Raw genomic sequence first — 12,026 nt, forward strand, 5'->3', positions numbered from 1 at the left:
AAGTAGGTGATCACAGTATACACACATACACCAGCACATGGTGTGTGTATGTGTATGTATATACATTTATAATGTAAACATTACATCAAACTATCCACTCTCTTCGACTTGAGACATATTTAAATGCACTCTACCTATATATTACATAGTAAACACCCTTTCATTCAACAAATATTTATAGGGTGCCTGCCATGTGCCAGGAGGTACTGTACTATGCCCTGACACACCCGTGCAAAAACAGATACATTCCTTCCCCAAATATCCGTGATCTCATGGAAATAACATTGTATATATAGAGACAGACAATAAATATATAAAATATACAGGATGTTAGGTGATGTTAAGTGCTAGAGAGAAAAACAAATCGTGGAAGGCCCTTAGGGACTGGAGTTTGCAATTTCAGGGTAGTCAGCAATGAATTAAGGGTGGGGTGAGTGCAGAGAGGCTTAATTCACCGATTGAAAGGGAGGTAACTTGTGAGAGCTGAATCAGAACAGAAGTAAACTCTTCGGAAACCCCCGCGCTCAGCTTATTGTCTGTAGGATGATGGGCTTAGTCGGTATTGATGGCTCCTGGAGAGACAATACATATATATTCCTCCTACTTTTCTTGCAACTAGCCGCCAGCTCGGCTGGAATCTCCCTAGAAGCCGAAGCCGCACCTGAACACCTGGTAAGACCACCACCGCCCGCGGGCACTTAGCCGCCACGTGCGCGCGTTCCCGATCACGCGCGCAGGGGGGCGCGCGCCTGCCTCGGCCGCTCCCGGTGCCCGCTGGGAACGCGCGCGCGCGTGCCCGGCCCCGCGGCCTCTCGGCAGGGACGCGGCCGGGAGGGCGGCGCGCGCCCCGCTCGGCAGCTGCGGCAGCGGCGGCAGCGGCTGGTGTGGGCGCTCACGTCAGGGCTGGGAGGAGGAAAGGGTTCGCTGTGGAAAGAGTGAGAGAGACATGAGGCAGCCAGGCAGGAAGCGAGAAAGTGTTCGGCGGAGAAGGAGTGAGTTTTAGAGACGCCCGGCGAGCAGGACCTGCGCCTGCGGGAGAGCGTGGCCGCCTGGGCTCCTCGCCGCCTCTGCGTGCTCTCCTGTGTCCGCTTTCAGAACCCCGAGCGAAGAACAGTTCCCGGCAGCCCGCAGCGCTGTCAAGGGGCCGCCGCCGGCCAGGCTACCTGGAGCCTTGACCTGGCTCAGGGGCACCCTCTGAGAACCCATCTTCTCCCCTCTGTTGGTGTGCAAGTCAACACGGGGGGGAAAGCATCCGGCAGCCTCAGGGAGCCCTAAAGAAGCTGAAGCAGAATGTACCAGGGACACATGCAGGTAAGACATTTCCATCGAACTGGATAGGGATCTTGGGGACTAATATAGGAGCCAGGGGGTTCACCAAGTTACTGTGGTCAAATGCTGCCTTCATACAGTTCAACAAGTGAAGTGGTGCGACGTGACCATAACATTTCAGTCCGGTGCTATAGGTAAAACTAGACGGGTTTCTGTGAGAGAAGGGGAGGAAGGACCTCAGAACTTTGACTGGGAAGTTTGTTTTCTGTGCATTCCCTGAGCCTGTTTCTTTAAGCAAGATCAAGGAATCCAAAAAGAGGAAACCTGGAGATGACCGTGTTTCCGTTGTAATCCTATTGATGCAACTCGGCATGTATGTCAACTGAAGGGCAAACAATAATAGGAAAGACAAAGCTTTTCCTATATCATCTGCAAAGGTTTCTTGGCAGTTGGAACACTTTGCCACTTTCGTATTATTTTTTAAAGTGATAATTTTTTAAATGGTTTGTGCTGTATTTTCCCCCATCAGATGATGGGACATTGTCACCTATCCCTATAGTCACAGGATGACTTAGGAGGATGAATTTCAAACATGTCCAAGAGGCTCTAATGTTTTTCAGGGGAGGTACTGTCTCTGGTTTTTAAAACTCATCTGAGCTGAGCCACTGCTTCTCTACTCTCTTGGGCAAGATTACTTTAACCTTGATTCCAGTTCTCATTCACATGTTTGGTTCTTCCTTATAAAGGCAGGTGTATTCTTTGAGGGGAAAAAAATGAAATACTAACTCAGCTTCCTAAAGTATAAACTGAGCTCTTTTTTTACTGTTCCTAAATGTTTTAGTCGTGGACTTAATGTTTGGGCTTCCTTTCCATTACAAAGATGGTCAAATACAGTTATATGTGGTGCTTTCACCCTGGTGTGTAATGTGTATGAATACTGAGGATGTTACTTCTGTGTCTTTAGAGCAATTTAAAATAGATAAATTAACATGTTACTGCATTTGTGACTTAGTATTACCCAATATTTAATTTCTGAGTCTTTGGGGAAATTCTTTTGTATTATAAATTATTTTTATATAAAATGGTATTGTATCATATTCCTAAGTTTTGTAAGAATTCTGAATCAGCACTATCAGAATTCTAAAAGCATTTCCCGTATTACTGACATCATCCTGTTTTGAAAATTATTAATAGAATTATATCACAGTTGTTGGACAATAATTAGTGCCTGAAGTATATTTCTAAATATAAACAATAAATACGATCTGCATGTTTCTTATTAAAGCTACACTAATTGGAAAGTTTAGTAACAAAGAAGCATTCAAACAATCACAGCTAAAAAAATTAACAAAAGATTATTACCATAGCTCTATGTTTCATCTTCACCCAATAATGATACTTATAATTTTATGTATTATCTATTTATTATCCCTAAACAGTTTCTCCACAGCAGTAAAAATAGGAAAATTTTAACAAATGGAGTCAATCTTCAGAAAATTGCTCATTCACACAAAATTCATAATTGACTACTTGGGCAATTTACTGAAACTTTCCACATTATTTTTTGTTTGAAAATATGTTTTTGTGAATGAAGAATTGAAGCAACAATCTGGTAAACTCAGGCACCCCCAAAACAATTTAAACTAAATTTTCTGAACTTCAAGGATTGATGTTACTGAAACTTGAATTGTCTAGAATAATGTCTGAGGGTTTCATTTCACTTTGAGAGAATAGACAAAATGTAAGACTCTGCATATGATCCTGCCTTAGTGTTTTTTGCTTGTGTACTGCTATAACAGCAAATATGATGGCTTGCAGTAAAACTCACAAATCTTTGCTGCCAAGCTTAGCTTGGAAACATTACTAAATATTGTAATCAATATGCTTGCCAAAATTTCAGAGCACAGTACTTTTTTCCTTTTTACTATTGACCACTGATGTTAACTTCTAAGGCTTTAATAGTTTAGTAGCTATTAAATGATACGATCATCTGAGTGGGAATGCCCTACCCCCAAAAAAACCACTTATTTCAATCTGATTTATAATATAGTTACTTGCTGACATTTTAAAACCCTGGTCTCTTTCCCAGAGAATAGTAGTTAGCCTATGGACAAAATCTCCATTGTGTTGGTACATTTACATTAAATAAAGAATCTTTCCTTATCAGAGACAGTATCATCTTCCTGTGCGTACCTGACTCTAATCACAAGGGAGAAGCAGCATAGCCCAAATACTCCAAAATATTTGTGATTTAAAATCTGGATACATATTTGGTAAAGTGGACCAGGGATGAGCAGATTTACTAACATTTCTGCCAACTTTGGAGTTCATTTGAAACACTGGTGTTACTTGGCTGATACCTTAAAACAGGAGTGAAACAGAAAATATTGGCAATCATTAGCTCTGCCTTCTAATTCTACTCTTTTCTGTATCCAAGAGATTTTAAAATAAAATGCTTTGTAAATAGGCGGTCTGAGTGGGGAGGTGTTCACATGAAGTCTTAAAAAATAGTCTGATTTAAAACTCCTGTAGTGCCTTTGTTTCTGCAGCTTAACGAGTTTGTAAATAAAGTCTATTAATTCTTATACATATGTCTAATTCATCCAGTTTACCATAGAAATTGAATTCATTTTAGAAGCCACAATATTTTAAAATCACACATTTAGTTTACTCTGCTAGTTCATTAGAAGATAAAAGTTGACATCTATTACAGATACATAGCACAGCATAGTAGTGTAGATTTCTTGGTTTCAAAGTGAACGCCACAGGTATATTTCTTAGGAGTAGGGCCCCAGAGTTGTTCTGTTTTCCAAGTGCCTCAGCAATTATTTCCAAGGGGAATTCATCACCTCAGCAACGTAAGCAAATGTTGTTTCTTTAGTGACTTTTAGATTTACTTCTTTTTCCCTTTTGACCAGGGGGCCAATGGTGTTTAAATGCACTTTAGCATCAGTTCTAACCAACTTTCTGTTTCTCATAGATGACCTGTGATCTTAATCCCTCCAGTATAGCTGTGTGCTCTGCACTGCGATGCTTATTTGTATATGGTCATATGAGTTAACACTGCCAATTAGAGCAAAATAATTACATGTCTCTGAATGTTCCCTTAGCCAAACCTTTTATCTGAAATGGTATAAATACAAGGCAATATAATTTTAATTTTGAACTAAGATTTTCTTATTTTTAATAAAGGATCCCCAGTAGTATTTTTTGTTACAAAAGAAAGTTATTTCAGAAGACAATCAAACAAAAAAATCTATTCGTAATTTTAACTGATCTTTATTATAGGCATTGAAAACAGACTTTTTTTGACTTATTCAAGCCTGCCGAGGAAAAATTCCACACCCTCTGGCTTCACAAGACATTAATTAAGAAAATTTAAATGACAAAAATTATAAAATTATTAACACTTCAAAGAGTAGCCATTTATTTGTCTTCCCCCAAAGGGGTTTTGTGTTTTTATTTACGACTTTACTTAAGCTTTTAAAAAATTTTTTTCATGAAGGGGAACAGCTTGGTTAACATAAATTATGTTAATACATTAGATCTGGCCACTGGAGACTCATTTGGTTCACTAGAAACAACGAACATAGGAAGCCAGTCCAAAGTAAGGGCATAGAATGTTTTTCAACATCTATAACAGCAGTTTGTCATAACTGATACCTAAAGCAAAATTGTAAAGTAGGTAATATTTGTCATGGATACTTGCACTTTTCTAAAAGATCCACTTTTCCCCTCCTGATGCCACCATTTTCTATCCTGTGTCATTTCTTTATCAACCCTTTGCTAACAAAAATATAATTAATACCAATATACCACACACATACACACACACACCATATTTGTATTTTTAGAGGAAAATCTTGGAAAATTAGGAGTGTTTTTGCAGGGGAGGGTTATGTTTTAAGGAGAATGAGGTAATGCCGGCCTAGGGCTGAGGTTGATTTTGTTGATTTGGTCATGGATAGCTACTGCCCTCCCCTCCCCTCTCCCCCCACCAGCTCAAATAGTACCTGCCCTTCCTTCTCGAAGCCCTCCTATGAATGATAATCAGTATTAATACTCTTTGAATGAATTTATTTCAGACATGAATTTATTGTCTGAAATAGTATTAACTAGAACTCTATTGAAGGAAATTCATGTACGGTGAAGCTGATGTGCAAAATTATGACACGAGCTCCAGCGAGATTCCGAAGTGCCTTCCTATATATTTACAAGCAAATCATGCTTGGTATGAGAGTAATATTGAGCTTCTAGCACTTAAAAATTATAATACTTATGGTATAATATTGCTGAATACTTGATTAACCTGAAAATCTCATTCCCCAGCTATACCGGCCAACAGTTTACATTATAGACTTACTGTAAGAAACACAATATGTTCTTCCTAGATTTTGTTTATGGTTTATAAACATTCTTCCTAAAAACATGTGTTTGCAAGAAAAAATTCTAGCATACAAATGTTTTGACTATAAAACATTTCTAAAGGAAAGAATAAGAAAAGGTTAAAACAGAACTTGTTAATTTTAAAATCTTGAATCTCTAGTATTACCGCTGCCAACCTAAGAAACGTTAAGATGTGATGCACCATGTAGTCAAAACATCTGGCAGCCTGCTTTTTTACACTTTTTATTGAGATCTCATGTTGCCAACACAGGCATAAGTTAGAGCCGTTGAAAGATTTTATATTCTAGAATTAATTTCTTGATACATTTATGTAATAACTGGTGTGCATTTCCTTCACTAACAGTGAGGGCACACTACAGCCTAATGTTTCCTTATGGGACCTAAATCCAATCTGAGTGTTTGGCGACATCTAAACATGATGTCATTTCAAATACACCAATAAGGAAAATGGGGTTGCCAAGTTTCTGAAATATGAAACCTTTTTATGATTCAGACTTTGTAGAAGGAAAAAAATCACCTTGAACTATAGCATGTAACCCACGGATCAGAGACCAGATGCTGTGAATTGGGGGTTACATTTCTCTCAATGACCCCTTCCTTCATCTTCACCTCACCCACTTCCCACCCCTCCTCACCCATGCCATCCCCTTTACCAGGGATACCAAATGGAAGACTTTTTCCCAGCCTGTTAAGAAAGATTTGTATATCTTATATATTATATTTTACAGAATATAAACAGGAAGATAGCTAATGCCCTATTGGTTAAATATCAAGACCATGGCTAATTGTTCAGAGCCCAGAGTCTAATATAGCACACTACCAGTATTGTCATATAATGTCATTTTTTTTCTTTTATAAATACGTTATTTGTGACAGAGGTGACACCAGCGTTGCTGGAGGAGAATGTTCTTTGTCAATCAATGATTCTTCGTTAATTGGATATCTATATAATTTTTTAAAAGGTGAATCTTGACTTCTATTTTGCGTGTACACAGAAGTCCATCCCAAGTAGGTTAAAATAGGAGAATACATTTATGACCTAGCAGGTAGGCAGTGAACATGTGAAAGTACATTTACCAGTAGCTGTTTTAATGTCCTTGTTTACCAATTCAGTTATCTGTGTCATTTTGTGGACTGTCTCTATTGATTGATTTTTATCTTCATTATGGGCTGTGTTTTCCTGCTTCTTTGTATGCCTGGTACTTTTTGATTGGATGCCAGACATTGCGAATCTTACATTGTTGGGTGCTGGATATTTTTTAATTCCTTCTTTTTTTAAGTTTTGTGTTTGGACACAACTAACATGGTTGGAAACGGTTTGATCATTTCAAGGTTTGCTTTTAAGAGTTTTTACATGATACTAGAAGCTACCAGAATTTTTTGGGATAGGGCTGACTTGTCCTGTCTTCTGAGGTAATATTCTTCTGAGTACTTTATCTGATGTCCCACTCATCAGGAGATTCCTTGACTTGGTTTTGGGCATGTGAACTCTTTATAGCCCTGTTTGAGCTCTAAGAAGTGCTCTGCCTGTTCCTTTCTGATGGTCTGAGGGTAGCTTCCTCACATACATGATCAGAACTCAGGGGAAGACTAGCGGGGGAAGCCTCTGCATGTCTCCAGAGCTCTCACTCTGTGCAGACTTCTCCCTAGCACTCTGCCCTGTATAGTCTAACACCTGGGCCTCCTCAAATCCTCCACTCTGTCTCCTCAACTTAGCGAGGATACCAGACATTTTGGGGTCCTCGCTTCCTACATTATGTCCTGGAAACTCTTTCCCGGCTGTAAGTAGGGCAATCACCGTGCTCACCTTATTTGTTTCCCTTCTCTCAGGGATCCTGTGAGGCCTTTCTTCCCAGTGTTTAAAAATCATTGTTTTGTATATTTTGTCTGTTTTTTTCCCCAGTTTTATTGAGACATAATTGGCATACATCACTGTGTAAGTTTAAAGCATACAACATGATGGTTTGACTTACATATATTGTGACACAACAGGTTCGGCTACTGTCCATCTTCTTATGTAGATACAATAAAAAGAAAGAAGGGAAAAAGGAAGAACATTTCTTCCTTGTGATGAGAGCTCTTAGGTTTTACTCTAACAACTTTCCTATATATCATCCAGCAATATTAGCTGTAGTCATCAGGTTGTACATTACCTCCCTAATACTTATTTATCTTATGACTGGAAGTTTGTGCCTTTTGACCACCTTCCTCCAATTCCCCCTCCAATTCCCCCTCCTTCACCTCTGCCTTAGGTAATGGCAAGTCTGATCTCTTTTTCTGAGTTTGTTTATTTGTTCTTAGATTCCACATGTAAGTGAGATCATACAGTATTTGCCTATCTCTGACTGACTTATTTCACTTAGCATAATGCCTTGAAAGTCCATCCATGTTGTCACAAATAGTATGATGTCCTCATTTTTTATGGCTGAGTAATAATCCATTGTGTGTATATATATATATATATATACCACAACTTCTTTAGCCATTCATCCACCAGTGGACACTTCAGTTGTTTTCATGTCTTAGCAATTGTAAATAATGCTGCTAGGAATGTGGGTGTGCAGATATTTTTTGAGTTACTGTTTTTGTTTCCTTTGGATATATTCCCAGAAGTGGAATTGCTGGATCATATAGTAGTTCTATTTTTAAATTTTTAAGGATCCTCCATATTGTTTTCCTAGTCACCATACCAATTTGCAATCCCACCAACAGTGCGCAACAATTCCCTTTTCTCCACATCCACACCGGCATTTGTTATTTCTTGTTTTTTGGATGATGGCCATTCTAACAGACGTGAGGTGATATCTCATTGTGGTTTTAATTTGCTTTTCCCTAACGCCTAGTGATGTTGAGCATCTTTTCATGTACGTGTAGCCTTTCTTCTATCTTCTTTGGAGAATTGTCTATTCAGGTCCTTTGCCCATTTTTAATTGGGTTATTTGGTTTATTTGCTGTAAGTTCTTTATATTTTTTTTAATATTAACCCTTTATCAGATATATGTTTTACAAATTTTTTTCCAGTTATATAGGTTTTCTTTTCACTTTGTTCATGGTTTCTTTTGCTGTGCAGAAGCTTTTTTACTTTGATGTAGTCCCACTTGTTTATTTTTTATTTTGTTCTTTGTGCTTTAGGTGTCATATTCTCATTTTTGACTGATCCTTATTAGTACCAATATACTACTTCTCCTATTAAAACTCCATTAGATACAGACCATTATTATTCTCCATGTGAGATTTCACTAGATTGATCATCTTTGTTATTTTTAGATAATGACCATTAAACATTTCACAGATGAAAAATAATGAGTTCATTTAGGTAGGAAGAGGCTGCTTATCCACTATTTCATTCAAGAGAAACACACACAGGGCTTCCCTGGTGGCGCAGTGGTTGAGAGTCCGCCTGCCGATGCAGGGGGACACGGGTTCGTGCCCCGGTCCGGGAAGATCCCACATGCCGCGGAGCAGCTGGGCCCGTGAGCCATGGCCGCTGAGCCTGCGCGTCCAGAGCCTGTGCTCTGCAGCGGGCGAGGCCACAGCAGTGAGAAGCCCGCATACCGCAACAAAAAAAAAAAAGAGAGAGAAACACACAGAACTCTGCCAACAGCTCTGAAATGGGGTGAACCTAAGCCAAGTAGGAGAGTTTGCATTGCAGGTGCATACACAACTCCCCAAAGCTCCTCTTCATGCATAGATACCCCTGAGAAACCAGACAAACTCTGTAAGTGGGAGGTGGTGTAGCAAAAACTTTTTCTTGCAAACAGAATGCCATATGGTCATCTATAAATCATGGAGATTCCAAGAGCTGATTGGTGCTGTTGTGATGCCAGATGCTAGATATCTACCTAGGGATCCACAAAATTCCCACTCCTACACAGCCTCTTAAAAATTATGCAGTTTTTAAAGCAACTGGTGTGGTAGAAGAATTCAGAACCATTTCGTATGAGTAATGATAGGAGGAACTGGGGCTGTTTAGCTTGGAAAGTAAAGACTCGAGGAGACCATGATGACTTTATATAAATATATGAAGGATTATTATGTAAGAAGGGGATAGAATTACTCTGTACATCCTTGAGGGTTAAAACTGGTATCATATCAGGGTGAGGTAAAAAGTTTCCTCGAGGCAACGACAATAAGAAGACGCCGGATACAGTACCCAGTTCTCACTGTGGTGAGCTGCCTGCTTGGAAATGGAAGAGGCCAAGAGTGAAGGGGGAGCTGAATGTGAACAGAGCACAGTGCCCCTGTGCACACGCAGGCCTCTGACCTGAGACCATTATGCCTGTGGACGAAATCCAGTGAAAAGCACCGTGAGATGGCATGTGTGTTTGTGTGTGCATGTCTGTGTGTCCCACCAAAAATGGTTATAGTTGACTGAAGTAAGGACCTATAATAAGCAAAACCCAGTATGTCCTGGGGGGAATATTCCCTGGTTCTCTGAAAGTATATGGGTGAGCATCAGACAGAGCCATGCCAGTACCATGATGCAAAGTGATCAAAAATAGTGAAAGGTCAGAAAATATGGAGCCTCTTCAAGGAGATGAGAAAGAGGAAAACATTTAAACATCATAACATGAAGCTGCTAGAGGTGCAAAACATCTTTTTACTTCCTTTCACATGGGTGTTAACTGTAACATACATGCTTATATGGAATGGTATCCTCTGATCATGCAGGGACATAACATCTGATTGGACAGGTGATTATGTGCACATGAAACACCTGGGAGCTGGTTAGAAATGCAGACTCTCAGGTCCCACTCCAGACCTACTGAATCAGAAACTGAATTTTCCAAGATACTCAGTGATTTATATGTACATTAACATTTAGGGTGCACTGATCTGAAAACATCTACATAGAGAACAGGACCTGATCTATTGCACTGAGACCTTAGCAAAAAGTTAGATTCTTGGCTAGTTTTCTGACATCACAGAGGCACAACGAGGTACCTGAGAGAGGAGCTGGTAAGAGCAACTATCACAACTATGTTTGAATAAAATTTCTTTCTTATATTGATATCATAACCTCCGCCCAATTGGTTATAGTTTTTCCATCTGGGGAAAGCTCAGCAAACATATTATGTTCCATCTGAATAAAATAAGCCTTCAAATATTTAGAGAACTATTATATCTTCATCCCATTAAATCTTTTCTTCTCCAAGATAAACAGCCCAGTTCACTTATCGTTTCTCATGATGACGTTTCTAATGCTTAATGGCTCCACGAAAGTATGGCCTCGGAGCAAGACAAACTGCTCAAGATGTGATCTGACCATTGCCAAGCACTGTGAGATTATTTATCTCCTGGGAAAAACATCTACTCAGACAGCCTAAGACTGCTGAAGCATGTTTAGACTAAATTGTCCTCTAAATTGATCTGATGTTTCTATTCTCTGAATAACTTGGGAGTTATCTCACAGGTGTTAGGTCTTTATACCAGAATAATCTTGAATCCATACATGGATTAGAATATTCTAGGTTAACAGTTCCTTATGTCTCCAACAACTGCAGTAATGTTCAGTTTTGAGGTCACAGAATCCTGAATTTGAAGGACTCTTGAAATTGTTTTGTTCAACCATTTCATTTCACTGATGAGGAAACTGAGGTCCGGTAAATAAGAGACTTGCTCAAAAGGTCCCATAAAACTTAGTTAGCAGAGCTAGTACTGTAATGAAAGCTGCCTTATCCTGGTGTGCTATTCCCATTACACTTTTTACTCTTTATTTTGAATTACAATAAAAATCTAAGTGAAAAGTAAGCATTATAATAAACTACTAGATGTTTTCAAATATCCACGTGTTTGGCATTTAGTCACAAAAATTGATTTTTTCCTGCTTTTCGCTGTTAGTGTAACTATTTGATTTTTTTTAATCTTCTATTTTCTTTTAATTTTTATTTGATATTGGAGCATAGTTGATGAACAATGTTGTGTTAGTTTCAGGTGTACAGCAAAGTGATTCAGTTATACATATACATGTATCTATTCTTTTTCAAATTCTTTTACCATTTAGGTTATTACAGAATATTGAGCAGCATTACCTGTGCTATACATTAGGTCCTTGTGGTTTACCTATTTTAAATATAGCAGTGTGTACATGTCAATCTCAAACTCCCAGTCTCTCCCTCCCCCCCACCCTTCCCCCCGGTAACCATAAATTCATTCTCTAAGTCTGTGTGTCTGTTTCTGTTTTGTAAATAAGTTCTTTTATCACTTTTTTTAAGTTTCCGCATATAAGTGATATCATATGTTATTTGTCTTTCTCTGTCTGACTTACTTCACCTTGTATGATAATCTCCATGTCCATCCATGTTGCTGCAAATGGCATTATTTCATTCTTTTTAATGGCTGAGTAATAT

At 38.9% G+C, this 12,026-nt stretch overlaps 1 protein-coding gene across 2 annotated transcripts in view; it reads left to right on the forward strand.

Moving 5' to 3' along the window:
- Positions 1-1,009: 1,009 nt before the first annotated feature.
- Positions 1,010-12,026, forward strand: part of PEX5L (peroxisomal biogenesis factor 5 like) — a 250,634-nt gene continuing 239,617 nt past the window's right edge. For both annotated transcript variants that reach the window (XM_060011086.1, XM_060011088.1), the window contains exon 1: positions 1,010-1,311. In XM_060011086.1, coding sequence (XP_059867069.1) covers positions 1,291-1,311 — 21 coding nt within the window. In that variant the 5' untranslated portion in view covers positions 1,010-1,290. The remainder of the gene's footprint in view (positions 1,312-12,026) is intronic.

This window comes from Delphinus delphis, chromosome 4, assembly GCF_949987515.2.
Source record: "Delphinus delphis chromosome 4, mDelDel1.2, whole genome shotgun sequence".
Classification (NCBI taxonomy): Eukaryota; Metazoa; Chordata; class Mammalia; order Artiodactyla; family Delphinidae; genus Delphinus; species Delphinus delphis.